The sequence below is a fragment of the Notechis scutatus genome, chromosome Z, assembly GCF_049901735.1.
Source record: "Notechis scutatus isolate UNSWTSFEM ecotype Mainland chromosome Z, rNotScu1.2, whole genome shotgun sequence".
In the NCBI taxonomy this organism is placed as follows: Eukaryota; Metazoa; Chordata; class Lepidosauria; order Squamata; family Elapidae; genus Notechis; species Notechis scutatus.
The window spans coordinates 95,830,396-95,852,467 of NC_142025.1; the positions used below are offsets into that span (position 1 = coordinate 95,830,396).

The 22,072-nt window shown below is 36.8% G+C and overlaps 2 protein-coding genes and 1 long non-coding RNA gene across 21 annotated transcripts in view; 1 reads left to right on the top strand and 2 right to left on the bottom strand.

The window, feature by feature from the left end:
* The window catches only part of ASIC2 (acid sensing ion channel subunit 2), a 565,171-nt gene extending 559,415 nt beyond the window's left edge, over window positions 1-5,756 (bottom strand). Inside the window, exon 1 of one of the 6 annotated variants that reach the window (XR_015745636.1) lies at window positions 4,826-5,714. Coding sequence is in view for 5 of the 6 variants with exons in the window: in XM_087945503.1 (XP_087801629.1) it covers window positions 4,826-5,407 (582 nt within the window). In the remaining variant the exon portion in view is untranslated. Of the gene's footprint in view, window positions 1-4,825 lie in introns of all 6 variants that reach the window. The other 5 variants (XM_087945503.1, XM_087945507.1, XM_087945509.1 and 2 more) reach the window with 5 other exon arrangements.
* A 23-nt stretch (window positions 5,757-5,779) lies between these two features.
* Window positions 5,780-21,172, top strand: LOC148129012 (uncharacterized). Its single transcript, XR_015745637.1, has 3 exons — window positions 5,780-6,484; window positions 9,997-10,185; window positions 17,789-21,172. It is a non-coding gene; the product is annotated as an uncharacterized LOC148129012 (long non-coding RNA).
* Window positions 19,816-22,072, bottom strand: part of ATP6V0A1 (ATPase H+ transporting V0 subunit a1) — a 50,895-nt gene continuing 48,638 nt past the window's right edge. For all 14 annotated transcript variants that reach the window (XM_026669857.2, XM_026669856.2, XM_087945497.1 and 11 more), the window contains one exon: window positions 19,816-21,437. In XM_026669857.2, coding sequence (XP_026525642.1) covers window positions 21,344-21,437 — 94 coding nt within the window. In that variant the 3' untranslated portion in view covers window positions 19,816-21,343. The remainder of the gene's footprint in view (window positions 21,438-22,072) is intronic.

A 22,072-nucleotide genomic window follows, 5' to 3' on the forward strand; every position in this document is an offset into this window, starting at 1 on the left:
CAAGTGTTGATTCCAACACAATAGCCCTGTATCTTATCCATATGTTAAAGGAGCCAATTTGCATGTGGTGAAAACTTGGAGAAAATTGTAAATAAAACTGGCTTTTATTTTTTGTAATTTAAATACTATAATGGTTTCAAATAGCTTTGCATAAATAAACCAAATTTGGCCTGCACTGATTTGAAGAATCAAGGTTATATTTTTAAAGGAAGGGCTGATAATTGCATTAATTATAGCAATTAAAATAATTTTGTATAGCACCGTATTTGATGATGAACAAAATTAGATTTTTGAGAGTTGTTCATATACATATTCCACAAAAGTTACTTTTCACTTAAGGTTCTTCAGCTGAAGCAAATTTTATATTCTAGCATCTGTAATGTCATATTTGAAATCATTCTTGGCTTTTTAGATACATAATAATGGAGATTCAAGCCTGAAGTAATATTCATAAACAGACAATGTGTAAATATAATTCAAAATGGCTACTAATTTATTTTTCAGTTGTGTCCCCATCAATAACTATTTTAAGCATCCCTGTTAGTTTCTCTTCTAACAATAATCATTACCAAGACTCAAAAGTATGTTATTTCCTATTAAGGCTAAATCAGGTATGGTTAGCATGTTTGGATTAGGAGCAGAACTGGGATCAAATAACCAATGAACAAACTAAAAGTCAATGTAATGTTTAAGAACAGATATAGTTTGAAGAAATATTCTGACTCAAGATCAGAAAATAAAGGTTTGGCTAAATAACTCTAAATAGAGGTTTTGAAACTGCTTTTTTTCTTTTATAGGCACTGACTAGGAAACTATTTTATACATATATAACTTAAATGAAGCTTCAAATGAAGATCTGTAAATATAAAAGACAAATGTATATTTATCTTCTACCATTTTGCCTCTTAATTTCAACAATATCTAAAATTATTCAAGAGCTTTTGGGGACAGGACCACTCTTTTTCTCTTTCTTAGTCAATTATTATCATTGTAGCACAATAGAATAAACATGAACTTGCTTCTTCTCCAAAACATATATCACACAGTCTTACAAATATCAGGAACAAAACTTTCAAATGTTTTGGTAGTCATTAAAGCTGTGCAAAAGAGTATTTCAAATTAATCAAAATTTCAATTAAAACATATTTCCAAAGCAGAGCATCAAACTTTGAAGCATCTGACTGGAGCAATTGCTCTGCTTCAATCCACATGCTAAAGTGAGATTCTGAAATATACTTAATAGTTCCTTTCCACGGGATTGAAAAAACTGGTAAAATCAGATTGGTTCACTTCAACATTTCAATTCAAGGCAAAGTGATTCAATCTTTCATGTAGAAATCAGACTTTGTTTGTTTGTCACCTATCTTACCTTAGGTAACTTTGGGCAATTTACAATATTTACAATATGAAAGATAGATATTTCTAATAACAGTGCAAAAATACAAATCATAATTAAAGATGGGGAAGAAGGGAGCAAGGTGTACAGGGGAGGGAGGTGGAATCTTCTATTGGTTCATCAACCACTTCCAGAGTGATAATCCCCTGTTGGAGCCCCGAGTCAACTGGCAGAGTCAGGTCTCCAGGCTCTTCCAGAAGGCCAGGGGGATGGGACCAGATCTCACTCTGGGACAGGGACAAGATATTCCAAAAATAGGAGTCACAGCAGAGAAGCTGGACCTTGATTGATGGGATCCACAGCATGCCTCCTCTGCCTGCACAGGTGGGGTATGCCAGTTCCATTATAGTGAGATTGTTATGATGGCCAGGATTCATGTGATGTCCTAAAGCAGAATAAAGTTATCTGGTACAACCCTATAAATAAACATTTAATTTATAGTGGGTTATCATTTTATCTAACCGACCTGGTAATGTCTATTATTTTGGCTGATACTTGCATCTTGAATCTTACATTTTCAACCTCTTATGTATTTGATGACAATTTGAAATGAACTACTGAACAACAGATCTTTCACTAAAGTTTCTTTTCCTAGTGGTAAGTTTTACTCACTGAAAGCAACTCAACACTTTTTATCCAACTAGGCCCTATATATTTGCTACCATGTTTTTCCTGGGAAAACATCAAAACATGCATTTCTCCGCAATTTTTTCTCACTGCAATTTCCAAGCAAATACGCCCAATTCCTCCACATTAGTTTTGTTTTGTGTTTTTTTAAGGTACAGATAGTTAGGAATATTGGAAAATTCACTTCTGATAAATATATACCCATAACAATAAACTTTCCATTTCTAGACTACAATTTAGAATTTATTATTTTATATCAATTTGCAATATTATTCTTCAGTAAAGGTCCATTAAACAGTGGCTTGTCAATGAGTATGACTGTGATCCAAAGTTTTCATCCTGACAGCTTGCTCTTAACATATAGCTACAATCCTGTCTACATCACAACAGTGAGTTTCCAAACATCAGAAAAGTATAATATCCTCTTTCCATAACAACGCGCCCATTGTCAGTAATCCCTATGTTTATTTTTTTTTAATCACATAATTTATTCCGGAGCCAGGTACTATGGTGGAAAATCTAAATTACATTAAAAAGTCTACAATCTGAATCTATCTCAACTATGCAGCTTAAACATATAGCTGGATTGCTTCACAGCAGACAGAAGCAATGTGCTTCATACTATACCAAGAAGGGCAAGAGTGGACCAATGGAGGAAATCTATATGAGCGAACAAAGCTTTTTAAAGAGTTGATCCTACTAGTTTTATCCTATTGAAGCAAATTGTTTTCTGTCTCAACCTTCTAATAAGGGACTCCTTATTTTACATGATATATTATAACAGGATATATGAAATGCCTTTACCTTATAGATATTCTAAATTCTGTACTGTTATTAATTAAGGCCAAACTGTTAATGTCTCCTTAATGTATGATATAATTAAGACAAAGCTTTCTTTGGGAAAAAACGCTTCCTTTCTGTCAATGCCTTAATCTGAAAACAAGGGATTGGTAAATTTCAAAAAAATACTACATTTTTTTCAAACTCATCTCTTGGTGACTTTTACACAAGTCTGAGCAAAGAAGAAATTAAACTTTATTCCAATATTCACTGCCCATCACCTTCACTTATTTAACTTCTCCATTTCAGACTGCTGCAAAAGGCACACAAGAAAGCCAATAGGACAAAATAATTAGTATAGAAAACATTTCTTTAATCTAGTGCCCTCCATATGTGTTGTGACTTCAAATACAAAATTTTAAACCAGTTTGGACATTTGGATGACATAAAGTTGGTAAAGACTATCCTACTCATTTTTTTCCTATGTTTTTAAAAAATAGTCATCTTGGTTTTTCGATTCTGATCCTCATCTTTAATGTGGCAACTGGCCATAACTATGAAACATGTCACTTCCTTTTTAGTTCCAAGCCTAGATCTATTTAATTTCTATGTTTATGCATTATTTAGTTGCACCATTAATTAGCTTGGGATGATGTACGAAGCCAGTTAACTGAAAAATATTGTATTTACTATGTGTAGTTTGTCAAAGTATTAATATTTTATATTTATTCTCATACTTCATTCACACACTTAAAAATCAACAATTGATGCTGCAATTATGAAATGATGAATGCATATGGCCTATGAGAACTGAAACAATACTTATCTTACAGTCTGCATCTTCATGTTGTTGTCCATTACACAACATTTAGAAGAAATGAAATAGAAAAGATCACTATATTTAGCATGGCATAGGCTCCATATTTCACTCCCTAATACTCATAAAACTCTACACTTCTTCTAGGCCACAAATTTAGTCTAGGTCACCAACACTAAATCACTACAGAGAAACATTGTCCTCAAGCTATCCAGTTTCAGAATATTGTGTAAGGATCTGGAAAAAAATTAATAGGAAATAGGAATAATTGTTACCAAGAGTGAAAGGAATAAAATTATCTGTCAGGTTTCCAAGTGATGAATCCATTTTAAAAGGAAATAACAAAGTCCATCTTCAAAAAGATTTCTTTTATTTAGGAAAGCACCAAATTGGCAAAGTCCATGGTAATTCCGGATCTGACCCAACCTGGAATTACCCCACAATATTAGAAGTTAGAAACAACCCCACAAAGTCACATTCTCCAATAGAAGTAATTCAACGTTGCTTGATGTCATAAATCTCCACCTCCAGGTGCCCAAGCACTTTCCCACAGGAAAAAAGATCACCTAGCCATAACACTCTCTTTATCTCCACTCCTCCCCGCTTAGGAATGTGTCAAGCCCAAAACCCTTTCCCCCATTACTGCCACAGAGACAATAAGAAAAAAGAATATATACTAAGACAAACTAAAATGGCTACACTTATGTCAATTTTGGGCTTGACAGGCTGCCCTCCCTCATTGGAAAAGAAACCCCTGCAACGACATAAAATACATTAGGCTTGACATTATTTAAGTTGTAAGTCCTTATCAATCGATGGGCTATATATGAACCATATCAGCCAGAAAGTACTGTACTATTTCAGTATTGCTTTGTTGCCGATCATCATTCAACAGCAAAATAAGCTAGTTTCCTTGAGGAAATCTCAATGCAATATCATCATTCCTTACATCAAGGGTCTGAACAGACCAATATCTAAAGCTAGTTGAAATCTCCCAGGAAACAGTCCTCAATTCCTTAATCTAGGTTGACTTCCCATTTTAAATCTCCCAAATTTCCCACAAGGATATTAAGCATACTTCAGTTCAAATCTGCTATCTCACCAAGAGAAGCCAAGATAAATATAATTATCAATTCTAGGTATACCCCATTGTTACCGTAACACTATTAAGGTAATAAGAAAGTCAGTCTGTTCCTTATACTCACAGTTGTAAAATTCCTGTGGCTGCACTCCTGTCCCCGGAACTTACAGTACAACAGCATCTCTTTCATGTCATGGCCCACACGCCCTAGGAACTCACTCATGCTGAAGACCTTGGCTCGGTGGTGCTGAAAGTTGGTTTTCTCTTGCAATATAGCCAGGACTGTTGGGTCAGCAAGATGGGGATGAAGGATTTGTAAATTCACATCCAGCAAAGCTAGAAGGTCACCAGCATGGTACAGATCATTGGTGGTGAGACGGGAGAAGCGGAAACCATTAAAGTTGCAGATGGTGACAGCTGGGAAGACCAAGCTGTTAGCAACGAGCCCATCCACCTTGGTGATATGCTGATAAGAAAAGTAGTAAATCACTCGCTCAGAGCTCTCTACCAAGAGGAGGCCCAGGGAAGCTATAAACGCTAGAGCCCATAGTGCCCGCCGCACAGTCATAGGTCCATAAACAAAGATATGGCGGATTCCATGTAGGGTTGAGGTGTTAGCAAAAATCTGGAGGCTGGAAGGCTGAAGGCTCCCTAAGCTTCCCTCACTGGTGCTGTCCTTCAAATCCATGGAGAAAGAATTGGTCATAAAGGTACCAATTCTATCCTCTGCCTGCAGCCAGCTTCTTGTATACTCCAGCCCTCACTCATGGGGTGAAAGAAGCAGTAGAGTCAGAAAGCATGCAAGGTAGCTATGTATGTGCGTTTCAGTAGCAGTTGGTGAGGTGCCTCCTGCGTGCTTCTCAGCAGCCTGGCAATGATGGGGGGGGGAGTGTTTATTTAAAATCCATTGCAACTCTATTGCTTGATTTCCTTGCTGCGATAAGGAGGGCTGGTTTTATTTAGGGAGACACCAAGGTGATGTGGAATAGATGTGGGTGGGAAGGCAAGAATCAGCCAATAGAAACAAAGCCCTCCCTCCCTCTCTCTCTCTCTCTCTCTCTCTCTCACACACACACACACACACAAAATCTAGTGATGAAAAGTGTGTATATGTGTGTGTGTGTATGTAAAGATAGGGTGAAATCTTTGCAGCAAGCAGTCCATCGGTTAACCAAATCTCAGCTTGCAATTCATCAGTTAGTATTTTACATTTAAAGAGCCTGCTGCCTTTAACACAGCAACATACTGCAGAAGAGAGCTGAGGCTCTTAAAGGATCAACAGTAACCCCATCCCCCATGATTTTCTAGGCTGTTGGATTCCAGCATCTTTCCCTGCTCTCTCATCTCAGCCTGCATTCTTTTAGCAGAAACCAGCTGGCAAATCTTAATCTGAGAATACTGCACAATTGAAGCCAAATGAAAGCAAAAGAACAAAACTCACAGGACAAAAGAGTTGAACATGACTAGGCTTAATACCACTGCAAAGCATCTGGGAAAGATTTGACATTTTCACCCTGAGCAGTTGTTCTTTCAAGAAAAGAGAGCAGCCAGGATTCAGTGCCAGGGATATTTGGCAGGAAATATTTGCCAGAAAAGGCATCAGTATTGCACTTTTCAGGAGCAAATAAGTTTCATTTTTCTGCCCTTTAATGGTTGCCATCAGTCTTGACAGAGTCATGTATTTTTCTACATCAACATGCATGCTTTTTTGCTTTCTCTCCATCTGAAGTCCAGGACTGGTACATCTGAGAAACAGCAGAAGAGAAAAGTTAAAAGCATCAAGGTATGTTACAACCACAGGCTATTTCAGTTTCTTCTAATAGTTGTATATTGCAGAGAAATAGATGTCTTGAATTTGGTGAATTGCAGCATTTTTCATGCAAAACAATTAGCAGTAATCCTAAACAAAATTTATGTCTGAAATTAAAGAGATAGAAGAATAATGGATGTTTAATATTTTAAACTGAGACCCAGCACTCCCGTGTGTGTGTCTGTGTCTGTGTCTCTGTGTTGTCTGTGTATGTGTATGTGTATGCGAGTGCATATCATCCCAACAATGAACACTCATAGTGAGATAGATATGGATATGTCTATGTATGTGTTTATACAAGCAATAATCCATCCAAATTTAAGCAGTTTAAAACTATAATTCTATACACATTTATCTAAGATTTTTCTGAGTAGATGTATGTAAGATTATATTATCAGGTTGCTAAAATGCAAGTCCTAAAAAACAGATATTTTTTCTCTGAAAATATAGATGTATGTGGAGATATTTATTTTAATGGAGGCCTAGGTATTAATTTACTTATTAAGTAGAAAATTATGATAACTCAGCTGGATCATGTTTATATTGCTAAGATGAAGCATTCATGCACCAGAGTTAATAATGGTAAATTCTTTCATTTGTTGTTTTTTATGCTATTTGTGCTATCTTTCAATATTTATTGCCACATTTGTTCCAAACTTTTATTTAAATGATACTCATGGATTATCCTTCAAAATAATCTTATGAAGTGGGATCGGCAAGTGGGATAATAACTGGCCCAAGGTCAGCCCATCAACTTTAGAACTGAGTTGGAATTTTAAGCTAAATTGCACTTCACATTCCAATATTCATTATACCAGAAATACTAGCTATTTAATAAGTTGTGAATGTGATTATCTGAATAAACAGACTGCATATTTTTCCTACTTCCATGATTTTTCCATGGTGCCGGAAGCAAAAGAAAACAGAATTTCAGCAGGGATAGATCATAGTATTAAACAGGAAGGAGCTCTGCCACCTTTTATGTTTTAGTTTTTCCTTTTGCTCTATACTGGAGAAGGGTTAAACATTTTCACATTCTTCTAGACATCATCCTCATCAAGTATATAAAATATTTTTGGATATCTATGTTCAAAATCACCTTAAAATCTACTTTTTTATCTATTTTGCAATTTCTTATCAACATGTAATTTGGAACTTTGTTCCCACCCTGCTATTTTACATTGAGCAATATGCAATGGATATAGATGTCACTGCACAGATTTCACATGGTTTTTGTACATATTTAAAAGGTAAAGTCTTTCTTAAGCTCACCTCCTAAAGCTACTCGGATTGGGTTATATATTGTAGTTTAATTTAAGAACAATTTGAAAGTGATTTGTCCTTGCTTTCTTCTAGTGAAAATAATTTGTAATTCCATAAAAAAAATAATTTTAAACAAAGCACTTATGTGGTATCTCAAAATCTATTTGAGACTACAAGTTCTTCATCAGTTTCCCTGGCTTCGTCTAGTGAGGCTTAGAACATGAGGTCAGTCTTAACTAATAATTGCCTCTGTAAGTTTAGGTCTTTCAAACCCAAAACGAGCCCATTTCGCATTGCCTCTTGTAGATTACCGAATTCGCAGTCGGCTGCGACTTCTCTTAGTGTTGCAACAAAGCCATTGACTGTCTCACCTTCCTTTTGATCATTGCGGTAAAACTCATGTAGCTTAACTAATGTTGATGCTGTGGGCACATAGTGTGCTCAAAGCGTGTTCTGAAGCGTTGTCCAAGTTACTGTCTGTAAGTCTGTTGGTGGCGAGAGGGCTTTAACCATTTTGAAAATTTCTGGTCCATAGTAGCTTAGGAAAAGTGCTCTTTTCCTATTGTCCAATAATCCCAGAAGATCATTTGCTTCCATGAACATCTGAAATCGATCCATATACGATTTCCAATCTTCTTTAGCTGGGTTGTATGGAGCTGGTGGGATGGGTGTGGTCATCTTGGAATGGCCAATGCAAACTCTTGACTTACTGCGATGATGGCTGTTGATGCCATGAGGATGCCCAGTTCAATTCAGCTCCTTTGTCCTTTGTTCTCTTCACATCCCACCTTCATCACCAATGTTAAGTGTGGGTCGAGGGAAGAGGCAGGACTCTCAGCTAGTGACAAACAGCTCTTTGTTTATTCTCAACTTGGTGGGAGGAAGGGATGATGTTCCAGAGGGCAGGAGCAGAGACAGAAAAGGCTCTCCTTCTGGACCCCGCACGAACATTCAAAGGAAAAGAGCAATATAAAATTAAAAAACTAAATCAAATTATGAGACTAAAGCCTTTTTCATTACAGTACATTATCACTACAGTAACTACTTATGAAATTACTACTGTAGTTACTTATGAAAGCTCTGCTTTTTGTGCCTAGCAATTTCTTTTTCCAAATGTTTTAAAACAGCTTTGATAATGTTTTTAATGTAGTTTCTGTTTCTATTATCCAACAATAATCTTATTTACTCATTCCCAGGGTTCCTGAGGCCACCAGATAGCAAACAACATGATGAGCAAGGGAAATTCAGAAAGTCCCACCCTCTCTCCTTCATTGGTCAATTTAAGGACAGGAAAACACTTGCCCTTTTTTACATCTGTCTGTCACAGCAAACTCTTTGCTTTAATTAGGCAAAGCTGTTGAGAAGGAAGCTTCAAATGCAGAAATAGGAAACAGGAAACTTTTACAGCAACTAAAATTGATCTCATATTAAAACAGCTCTTATAGCCTTTTAAAAGCAGAGGGCTGGAATCCTTCTTGTTGTTTCCCCTCCATTTTAGAATTTGCTAAGAACAGGAGATGGCAGTGTTTAGTTCGGATCTCACACATTTTTTATCAAAACACTAACTCATCAGTTTTCATAATTACAATACTGTAGAGAGGGAAGTAAAGTAAAGGCCAGCCATACTTACACCAAGATTCATTGAAGGATGAATCTCCTTTTGAGACCTACAAAATTAATATGAAGAAGATATGTATTCTTTTAATTAGTATTTTTTAATTACAAAGACGGGCAAGTCATGATCACTTTAAACACTCAGAACTCAGGCCCTATTCAAAATAAAAGAGCCTAGCTTTCCTTTTGCATCTAACTCTGCATAACACTGAGGAAAACAATACTTTAGGCCCAGCCTGAAGCCAAGCAAAGGAGCAGCTGATCCATAGCTCACACTTACCTCATGCTGTCCCAGACAGTGTATGATAGCACATTACATATTTTATGAAAGATAACTGCCATACTCTATCAACATACAATAAAACAAAATGTATGTAAATATATACAATGACTGACCATAAATCATATACTCTAAACATGTTAAATGCAAATAGAAATGTTTTGGGTATGTCTTTTAGTGCGATTCGGAGCTGCCTCTGTTAACAGGCAAAGAGAAGCAAGCATCACAGGCAAGAAATAAGGGGGGGAAATGATGGTGCAGCTGGGAAATTTTAAATTCTGGACTGAATATGGACATATTGTGTCTTTTTCCTTCTTCACTAAACCAGGTATGGGCAAGGTCAGAGCATGACATATCTGGCCCATGGGCTGCGAGTTTGACAGGATCCAAATGACCAGCTGTCTGCAAGGAATATAAATCCTTCCATTCCCCACTATCCTGTCAGAGCTGAAGAAGCTTCTTGGATGAGAAGCAAAATGTCTTCAAAGAACAAACAAGAAAGTCCAGTTGCCTCCAGGTAAATCACCTTTGGGACAGCCATGATCTAGATGACTGAAAATCACTACAGACTTCAGTATTTTATAGAAAATCTGGAAAACCTATTATAATTTGTAATGATAATACTAGATAATACTTCCTCACCCTGAGCCAGGATGAGGAAGCATAAATATGCTTTGGGTTGGGGTACCCTACATGCAATGAATAGCCTTCAGGTTTAATTAACACATACCTCAAAAATTATGCTTGGTGCAGTACAGTAACAGAATCTGCAGAGAAAAGCTGCAGTTGCAATACATGAGCAACAGGTGGCAGCAAAATCAGAGAAATAGCACTTCCTTAAGAAGCAAGGCAGTGAAACTGCGGAGCAGGATTTCTGAATCATTTCCAACCCTTTTACCAGAAGAGGCTAGAGAAGACATCTGTATTTTCTTTGGGGAAGATGTTGGCAAGGTGTGTACATTTTCTCCTCATGAAACAACCAGAGTGTGGCATACAGCCTGTCTCTGTGTATAGCAATGGTATGTAGACAACATTAAAGTGAGGTTTCTTCCAAGTGTATGAATTAGAGGGAGTATATTCAGGGTGTGTAAACATGAGTTTTGTCTGTATTATTCTGTTTTCACTAGTGCTGTGTCCGTGTGCGCAAGTAGGTGTTAAGGATGAGCTGCATTTGCTCTACTGTGTGTCCTCTAACATGTGGGAAAGGGGGTGAGAAGGAAACAAGCTGCTCTCCATCTGTTTCTCTCATAGAGAAGCATTGGAACTTTTCTTCTTCAATTTTCTCTGTAGTCTCCAGTCAGATCTGCTCTGTCTTTGATTTTGATTGTCCTTTTACCAGCTTTCCCCAAATTTGGTGCTGTTCTAGTTTCAGTTATTACTGGTATGAAGAGAACTTAAACTCCTCCAATATCATTTCTTTCCAACTTCCCATTGGGCTGGAAATAATTTTAAAAGGACAAAGGAAACAAAATGACATTCTCAAGTCAGGCTCAACATCTACTGATTACACATCCTGCTGGCCTTTGAGTCCCAATGTAATCTAGTTTACAGTCCTGGAATTCCCAAATAACCCCCACCTTATTCCAATGCTAAAACAATCCCTGCTTACTTTTTTACTCACCAGCCAATGTCAATTAAGTACAATCAAGCTGAGGCGGAACAAATTAGGCCCGTAATTAATAACTTGATCATACACCATGATTGGTTGAGGAGTGGCACTGTCTAAAATAGATGATGACATTTGCTCTGAAAGTGTTCAGTTTTTTTATTTATTTTCCTCAAGGCTCTTTTCTGGAGAGGTTTAACTCATTAAACCCGTTAGAATTCTTTCTGGAAGCTTCTCTCCTAGCAAGGAACACAGCCCTTTTATTGCATGTACACATGTGAACTTAGAAAAGCATAAAAAGTTGTCTAGGCAACACCAGGTTACAGGCTAGTGTATATATAAAACATGACTACTTGCCATTGTTAGTTATCCATTTGGTTTATCCTCTTATACTATAATTTCAAATTGAATAGTGTCATCTTTTGTGGAATGCTCAACCTTTCCTTTTACCTCTGAACAATTATTACTCCATTTCTTTAGAAGATGTCAGAAAACAGAAGATGGAGGAAACATCCTACTCAGTTTCTTCACATAATGTATAATGTTATACACCTCTGCTTCAGGCCAAAGGCAGAACTCACAAGTCTCCTGGTTCCGAGCCTGATGCCTTAATCACTTTTTCAAATTTGTTCTCAGAGCATTATATACTAAGGGCATATTTCATTTTCAAACACAACTCTTCTTTTGATCCCTCCAAAATATCAACTTTCTCCCATTCTGTTCTATTTTCAGCACACTGTCTTGCTCAAAGTGGGAAGACAGACAAGCAAATGGAGAAAGTTCTGAGCCCCCTTTTTTCAGCTGAAAATCATAATAAAGAGTATTAAGCTGATTGATTGGAATTTTAAAGCAGATACTGTAGCAAATTTTATTTTTAATAACAATAGTTTAAAAGTGATCCACCCTCTTTTATAATATCTTCTGCAACCCCCTTCAACTGGTCCTGGCAAAGGCCATTTTAAGATCCCTTTATCCATTATTTGATAATTCAATTTTTAATCTTTCATTCTCTAGGGAATAATAAACATAATGCTGCCACAACAGAGGGATTTTATAGTGTCAAATAATATATTAAATGTCAAGATGCACTTTATTAATAGTTAAGACTGCTTTATAAACAAATAATATTCATTTATAAAACAAAATACAGTACAAAACTAATTTAAAAATCACACATTGGATAGTAAAGAAAAACCAAGGACAAATGCAGTTATGAATATTACAAACATTTTGCTAAAAATACTGAAAAATGAGCATAGAGCTTTTCCAAATAAAAATCTAACATCTAGAGGCATCAGAGGTGAAAGAAAATATATATATAATTTCTATATATGACTAACATAAAATAAGTAGCTGTGGTAAATGAAAATTCTATGAATGATCAGGATATAAATGAATGGAAAGGAAATACTTTTAAGAATTAGGCGGTTAAAATAGGAATAGGTTGAAAGAATGAAGGCTATTGAGGAAAAGCAAGACGCTGAAAAATACAAAATTAACAAGCAATTTGCTGTTACCACCTTAACCAATGTTCTTCAAACATTCCTGTTCAGTTGAGACTGAACTAGCCAAACCACAGAGAGCTGAATAAACCATTGTGTAAGATTCAGCTGGCTTTCCCCAAGCACTTCCATCAAGTAGCCCCTAATAAAATATGATTACGTAATTGATATCTTATTTATTTCAGTTTTCTTTCCCACCAACCATGAATGGATTCCATGTATAGGGAGAAAGTAGATGGAAAAAGCTTAAATGACTGCCACAAAGCTTCAGGAAATCCAAATTTAATTCTAATTGTTTCAGGATGAATTCATTTTACAAATGAAAGGTATTTGGGACAATAGGCATATCTGGAATTTCAAACAATAGAATGGAATGGAATAGAAATAATAGAAATAGAATAGAAATAGAAGAGAAGAGAATAGAACAGAAGAGAATAATAGAGCACTCTTCATTGGCCAAGTATGATTGGACACACAAGAAATTTGTCTCTGATGCATAAGCTATCTATACATACAAACAACAAAGTAATATAATCGTAAGATACCAGTAGAAGGAGGCAATAGGAATTATGAGAAATATAATAGTAATACAGCCCTAGAACATGGGTAAATATTCTTAGATATAAGACACTGCTGAGGGAATTTTTGGGTATAAGACAGTGATGGCATGGGAGGGGGGGCAGTCTGTGTGTCTTTTGTCTTCCACGCCCTATAGCGGCATCCCAAGGGGAGGAGTTGAAATAGTTTATGTTCAGGATGTGAAAGGTCTGTAGATATTTTCTCATCCCTCTTTCTGGCTTATGCAGTATACTGGTCCTCAATGGAAGGCAGGCTGGTTGCAATGGTGTGTTTTTTTCTGCAGTCCTAACTATCTGTTGTTATAGAACTTCAAATGACAGATTCAATAATACCTCTGTAGAACTGCAGATCCTTGGGCAAACTGAACTTTCAGAATTGGTGCAGGAAGAACATTCTTTGCTGTGCCTTTTTAATGATGGTGCTAATGTTAGGTATCCAGTTCAAGCCCTGGGAGATTATAGAACCCAGAAACTTGAAGGTCTCTGCTGTTGATTCTGCATTGCATAATATTGTAAGAGGTGGTAGAATAGGAGGGCTCCTCCTATAATCTATTATTATCTCTACAGTTTTAAATATGTTCAGTTCTAGATTGTTCTGGTTGTGACACAGGACCAGTTGCTCAACCACCTGTCTGTATATTATTACTGCATTATATTATGGTATATGATTATGCTATATTTTCCTTATGTATTACATTTACATCCTGTAATTTAGGAAATGTTGGCTCAAATATACCCTGTGAGTTCCATGATGTATATTCACAAAATAACTGCCACTATCAGCAAAACCAATCACATCTTTTTTATTTTCTAATAGTTATGGGGCTTGTCTTGGGTCCAGGAACATTCTTAGAAATAAAGAAGATGCTGAATTGTTTTGTTTTCCATTAATTTTTAATTAAAACAATATTTTGGTGGCATGGAGCCTGTAAATTGCCAAAAAAACCTCCCTATAGGAGCAGTGCCATTCCCCATGTTGCCTGCCTTAGCTTAGAAGAAATAAATATCATGTCTCATCACAGAACTCCAATTTGACTTGGGATTCAGCCAAATAAAATATACACCCTTCCTAGAGGCATAATCAAAATTTAATCTTGTTCCCCCACAGGGCTCAAATTTTAAGCAACCAACTACTTTTCTTTTCATCATGGAGCTCTTTTCTTACCCCACTTTTCCAACACCTGTTTGAGAATGTTATTTAAAAATATGGGGGGGGGCAAATTATCATTTGGACTTGCCAGAAAAGGATGGTGAACTAAAGTGATGGGGTCAGAGCATTATGTGTGTGAGAAACTCCCACAAAATAGATAGATGACAGATAGATATAGAGAAATTCATGAGGGAGAGAGGAAGAGAGAGAGAAAGAAAGAATCAATTTTATTTTTATAAAAGAGATACAGTACTTGTCCTTCATGGATTTGACTGGTGCCTTTCTGCCAGTCTGGGCATCAGAAATGGAAGTGAATAGCAACTGTGAAATTATTCACTGAAATCAGCAGACACAAGCAGGCAGTAGTAGTCAGTTCAGTTCAGCTTCCCAATAATTTCAAGTACCTTGTCAGTTGTTCCTGCCCTCCCACTTCCCTCAGAATGTGTCAACAATCACCCACAGGTTTACACCCACTCACCCCAGTGGTAAATTTCTTTTTTTTTTTTAAGGTATTGGATGTCTAGCCTTTCTGAAAGCTGCTGTTTCTGCTTCTCTTTAGAAATAGTAATGACTCACTTGATAATTCAGAGGTGCTCTTGATTTATATTATAACATGCATTAACTGCAAACTTGTCTTATAATTACCAAATTGTTTCTTTTGTTAGAAACTTTTGTAAAGCACAGAAGCCACTGTCCCAAGTATTTGCAATGTAAGATTGGCAACAATAGGTATAAAAATAGAGAAAAATTTGTTCCAGAGAAGTAAAAAAATTATATGAGACAGACTCCAAGCAGAATTCATCATATTATGTCAACAATCCTGTAAAGGGAGAAACCTGAAAAATAAGGCATGGGGGAAGATAGTTAAAAATAAAGCCCAAGGCTCAACAGAGAGCAACAGAACAGACAATAAATAATATTGGCCTAGATCCTGATATAAAGCCTCCAATGAAATCAAAGGGAGTTGAGCTTATTATATACAACCCATTTGTTGGGTTCATTCAACATAGTTAATTCAGGTTACACAACCAACTGTTGTATTTATTTAAACATTACAGCCAAATATAACATATTATGGCTTAACCTAGAAGTCTGCTACATCAGCATACCAAGACTGTGGCATGATACACTGAATCCCTGACTACCCATTCCCATTTTACAGTCTTGTCTCATGTATTGAAAGAGAAAATGTTATTTCTGAAACCATTTTCGAAAGAGATTTAAGCGCACATCCTCTTCACAGCCTCTCTTTCCTAAGCTTTAAAAAAAAGTTCTAGTGTTCAATAGAAATATTACAGCTTACCTTTAAATAGGATTAATTCTGGGAAGGAAAAAATAATTGGATTAATATGTAGCAGCAAATACAGAACATCTTTTTGTATTTTAAAAAAACACATTTATTATGACAGAAAGATATATGAAAAAGAGAGAGAGAGAGCACGTGCAAAGTCAAGATTTGTTACAATCCATTTTTGGTCATTACAAATAAATGAATCAGTATATCAACTATATTAAAGGTTAAAACAAATGTATTTATTTATCTTTCATGGAATGGGAGGATTTGATGCTGCTAAGTTGGACTGGCCAGCCTTGGGATGCAAGGTTTGTCTACTCAGCATATTCGGGGAGGGATTGGCAGAGCCAGGACTTTAAAAAAAAAAAACTTGTAGTGTAGCCAGTTCAAGGTTCAGAAGCAATGGCTGGGGGTGTCAAAATAGGAAGCCCAAGCCTATCGCTGCCTGTCCGCCATCCGCCCCATCCCTCGCTGCAGCCGAACTGCCGATTCAGCGTTTGGGGCAGACCCAACCTATTGTCACCACCTTCTGAAAGCCCATTCATTAATCTGGCTCTCCATCCAGCACCCACAATGAGTTTTCCTTGCAGCAATTTTCTGGTGTCAAGATGTCCTGCAAAGAAATGGCGGTACTGAGTTGGCAGAGGAGGGTTGGCGGTAGTGAAGCTGCCCCTTGCTGGCTGAACTAGCAGTGTCAAGTCATCATAGACCCTACCTATCAGGTCTGGGGCAGGATTATTTCAAATTGGAGCACTTGCCCAAAATTCTGATTTCAATGTATAAATTACTTTGCACAGACTAATATTCCACTACAGATTGTCCTCGACTTACAACCACAATTATATTCAAAATTTCTGTTGCTAAGTGAGACATTAGTTAAGTGAGCTTTGCCCATTATGCTATTTTTCTTGCCATAGTTGTTAAGTGAATCGCTGCAGGTGTTAAGTTAGTAACATAGTTGTTAAGTGAATCTGGCTTCCCTAATAACTTTGTCAGAAAATCCTATGATTCCAGGACATTGCAACTATCATAAATATGACTCAATTGTCAAGCATCTGAATTTTGATCAAGTGAATATGGGGATGCTGTAATGGTCCTAAGTGTGAAAAATGATTATAAATCTTTTTTTTCCCAGTGACGTTGTAACTTTAAATGATCACTAAATAAATGTTGTAAATCGACTATAGTTAAGCGTGACTCTCAGCCTCTACTAGAGGATCACTCGCAAATTAAAAGTCATTTACAGGTTTCATAGTTACTTGGTTTATTCCAGTATTTCATCCTGAGTGACAAGAACAGATCAAACCCGATCAAAGTTAGCTCTGAGAGCCTCTGAGCATTTAATATACCCTTGTTAATCCAGCCCCTCCCAGCTGTTCCCGCCTGCCTAACATCTGCCATAGTATCTAACACCCTGCACCTACATCCCATGCCTATTTCTTGTTGCCTAGCCCTATGCTTGTGTTTCCCCTGTATTCATCCACCCCCACTTCTTGTTCCATTCCCACCCATCCGTTCCCCCAATGTGTGTGGTGTTCTCAGTGGGTCCTTTTCTAGCCCAGCTATCCAGTCACTCCCCCTTTCAGGTTTGTTCCGATCTTCGCAATCTGCATGGTCGTCTGGGAGGCTGGTAAGTTGCCCACGAGATCGGCAGTGGCCATCTAGGAGGCTGGTAGGATCGACGAGAGCGACTATCCGGGACACTGGTAATGCCATTATCCATAATTGCAGCAGTGCTCCATCTGACACCCTGGCTGGTCCCTCTGATGTGTCGAGCTCCAGATTGGGCAGCAAGCCCAGTTGGACTCCGGAGCCTGACAGTGACAAGCCTATTTACCAAATGATCTCATCTTTCCCAAGAACCAGCTTATGGCCTACAAACTGTGTCCCACTGGCCCTTTTTCCTGCAGCCTAGGTAATGGGTAATGAGTAATAGATTCAAAGAGCGTTTGATAAGCAAATCCTAAACCGGGATTGTTTTTCTCCACAGGAACAGAATGAAGCATAAGAGCATCCATTCCAATCATAGCCTACCAACAAATACTTCCAGAAGCTGCAATTGATCTATTAATAGCAAGAGTCATATCTTTTTATTTCTCTGGAGAACTAAAATATCCTTGAGATGGATAATTGTGAACTAAGAATGAAGCAATTTAGGTTATGACAGAGAAAACAAGGTTTAAAGCTCATGTGATTTCAAGAACTGGTTCCTGGCACTCTCTTGCAACAGAACATGTCGCAACAGAACAAGCATATATATTGAAATGTTTGCTGTCTCATCCTTTTTTTTAAAACATAGGCTTCTGACTGGTTGCAAAATTCACTCTGTCCTCTCTAAACCATGTACAAGTAAATACCCACTGTTCCCTCTAAACCATGTACGAATATCTTGCCAACCATTTTGAAACACCAGAATATTCAAATTATGCCAGACAAATCTGATCAATGGAGATCTTTTGAAGCACACACTGAGAGCAGCCAAGCTGTATTAATAGAAAAAGGAGACACTCTGCATGCCTTAGAACTCTATCCTTCTCAACTGATTTACTGATTCCCATATAGATTGCTCCAGTTTGCAAACAACTGATTTAATGTGATATTAACATAGATCACTTCAATTTTCAGCCTAACTGGGTAATTCTGGGAGTTGAAGTCCTCACATCTCAAAGTTGCCAAGTTGAAAAATGTTGACACAGACGGCCTTAAAGCATTTTATTAAAATGAACACATTCCTGCGAACAAGACTTCATAAGATACATGGACAATGTCATCGACATCCGTCCCTAAGCAACTGCTATCTAGACATATAATCTACCACTTCTGTAGGATGTTTAGTTTCCATTGGATAGGCTGGCTTTTTGACTCCATTTTATACTTTAACAGCAATATTTGTTGTTCGTTTCTTTTTTGATTTAAGACATTAAAGCACAGCTTCTTTTGGGAAATTGTGCACATACCTTTGAGTTGAAAATGGTCAGATTGATCCTCCTACAGCTAAGCAAAAATAGAAGGAAATGCTTTATTAAGGACTAGAGATATAAAGTTGCAGTCACTGCTATTATACAAGCCTTCCTCAAATCTCTCCAAAGTGTGGTACTCTCCAATATGGACATCAATTCCTACAATTCCCTATTCAGAATTGTCATTGCTGAGAATTTTGGGAATTAAAATCCATAAATTTGTTTAGGCATTTACTTTTGGTGAGGTTCAATCCCAGCAAAATTTTTATCATGTTGGAATTTATCCTGGAAGATTAAAGACAGAGCCCATAGACTAGCACGGGTCACAAAAGGCAGCAGAGTCAAATGTATGGATCTAATAATTCAATGAAAATGAAGAATCTGGTATTAATAAAAGAGATGGGAACATGAGGGAGCTTCATTCTGGAGTATTTCAGAATTCTGAAATATAGAACTGACATGGTGTAATGGCTTTGATGCTGAAATGGCGCTGAAGACGCCTAGGTTTAAATTCCACTCTTGGCCATGAAATCTCACTGGATGACTACTAATTATTTTAGCCCTTCCTACTATGCAGGTTTGTTTTGCAGAGGAAAATAAAAGGAGGAAGCACTATGTGTGCTGCCCTGAGCTCATGAAAAAAAAAGGGGGGGGAATATATATCAAATAAATAAATTTCCCAAGAGTTAGTTTGTTTAAAGAAAACTTTTTCATTTTTGTGGGTGGAAAGTTGTGGGTTGAAGTTTTATAAGCAAAGGGATAGCAGAATTAAACTACTACTCTGATTGTAGTGGATGGGATTGGACTTCAGCATAATTGAAGGGGAATCATCATAGTGAAACACCAAACACCAAAACTGAATAAATCCCAAAGATTAAAACAGCAACAACAATAAAAAAAGAATTTTACCTAGTAACTGATTCCAGAATTTAGCTTTTGGAATTACCTGTTTTATTTTATTTTTTTCTATCTTCCTACATTTGTGTTCACTCTCTTCTCTTTTAATCTCCCTCATCCATCCCATCCCCCAAATTAAAAAAACACAAGACATTACAGGTGACTTCAACTGTTTTAATAGATAACAACAATTAGCTGATGAGGAAAATACGGAAAACTTTACTGCATATTATAGTTGTCAAAACGGGTTTTTTTTGCATTTTACACAATAGCAACAGCTATAATTTCAGTTTCCAATAAAAAGTGTTGATTTTACACCCTCTTGTAAGGTTAACACGTCAAATCAAAGATCATTCTTTAAGTGCCAATGAAGTGCCCTGAAGCCTGCACGTGAAAGATTTTCAAAAAAGTGCACATTTATTTAACACAACACAACACGACACCCACAGCATAAATTTACATCTTACAGAGCCATACAATGCTATATTCATTCCTGTATCTAAACACACACAAACAGAAGGCAGGTGTTACCCTCAAGCAATTCCTATTTTCAAGGTGAATCTGTCCTAAAAACATATATATTGCTACTACTGCTCCTGTAAAGTTACCACACTCCCTTGAATTGTTCAGCTCTAGATGTGTCAAGAATAGCCAAGTTTTTCCTTACAGCAGTAATAGATGTCAAGGTCATGTGAGAATGGAGGTGAAAGATTCTGAGTTTTCTTTGAACAAAGCAAGCAGTTCAGAGCTTTAGCCAGTGTTATTAAATGTTTTATTAATTAATCATGTAAAGCAAAACAGAGTCCAGCTATAACAGGGTAAGCAAGTAAGCTGCTCCTCGGCCTGCTCTTTTCATCTAGGAAAAGAAATTTCTGACAATACCAAAATGCAAAGGTTTTTTGTTTTGGGGGATTTTTTTTTTGGGGGGGTTTCTAGTTTACCCTTCAAATGTTACCAAAAATATGGTTTTCAGGGATTAAAATTACATTTAAAATATGGAAAAAGTCCTGCACAGGGGCAAGTGCTTAAAATGTCTGTCAAATGATAGTGAAGGGTTTTTCTGGTGCATTGTCATCCCTTTGATTTATGATTTAACTGAGAAAAAAAATATAGGGATACTAGCATTTAAGCAGGTTATTTGCAAACAAGACTGTTTTTTCGATTACAACTTTTGTACTTAGCAAATTTAATCTGTAGGAAATATAAATGTCCTTTTGAAAGTCTAAAGGAAAGTGTGTTGGATGGATGAATAATCGAGCCCCTTTAATCATCAAGTTGTCAGAACAAATGTATGTAATAAAGGTGTTTCCCCAAATCTGAAGTAATAGAACTAGAAACATGAATTTTTTTTTCTTTTAGACACCATGGTTTTGGGGAACAAGACAACTTCAGACCACCAGGACATCTTTCTCAATGATCACAAACGTTCCTCTGTCAGCACTTGTGGTATAAAACCAAAGACTTATCTAAAACTTGCCAAAAGTACAGTTTAATTTTGCTAGCAATCCCCCCACCCCTGAAATTCTCTGAGTATCCTCTTAGGATTTTCTTCCTTCAATAAAAACTTTAAATGAATAAAATCAAATTATTATCACTAGAATATTATGGACACAATGGAAAACTATACACGCATGCAGTAAAGGTCTGGATTTAGTGCCACACTTCCAGGTATTATGTCTCCAAGATGATTATTCATCAAATTTCCCATCACGGATACTGTCAAATGAGAAAGGGAGAAACTTGAACCCGGTACCCATGTAGAATTTATTCTGGAATTCCACCCTGTAAGAAAAAGACAGATGAAAAGCACTCATTAGTTGCCCACTATCTTATATATAAGAAATTTCTTTAAGAATCCAAAGTAGTACTGACACTTTATTTCCTAAACAGAAAGTAATCATTTAGCAATTGCATTGGTTAGCACCATTCAGAATATGACAGTAATAAATGGTAATATGTTGCAAATAATGTGCATACTTACAACAATGCATGCTGGAGTTACAATAATGCTGGTGTTACTGCAAGAGAGAACTTTACCTGAATGTGATCATAGCAATCAGTAATCTTTACTCTGTGTCTCTGTCTCTTTCAGTTACCTGGTTCATTTAGCAATCACTTCACTAGAACCCATTGTGATTGCTAAATGAGGCCTGTCTGCAAGTTCTTCCTATGATGCTTACATTTATTACATTACATACTGTTCCAAATATCCTATGAGCTAGATCCATTTGCAAAAGATTAAAGTTGCATGAAATGCCAATAGAGAACTACAAGCAAGGACATATGTAATGGCAGTGAGGACAGTGACAACTTATTCAGTAATGCAGTTTTCTTCAATGAGACAATCACCAAATACGCTGATATTGCAATTTCCAAAATATCTAATAGCATGGCCTTGCAGCCTAGGAATTCAGGAC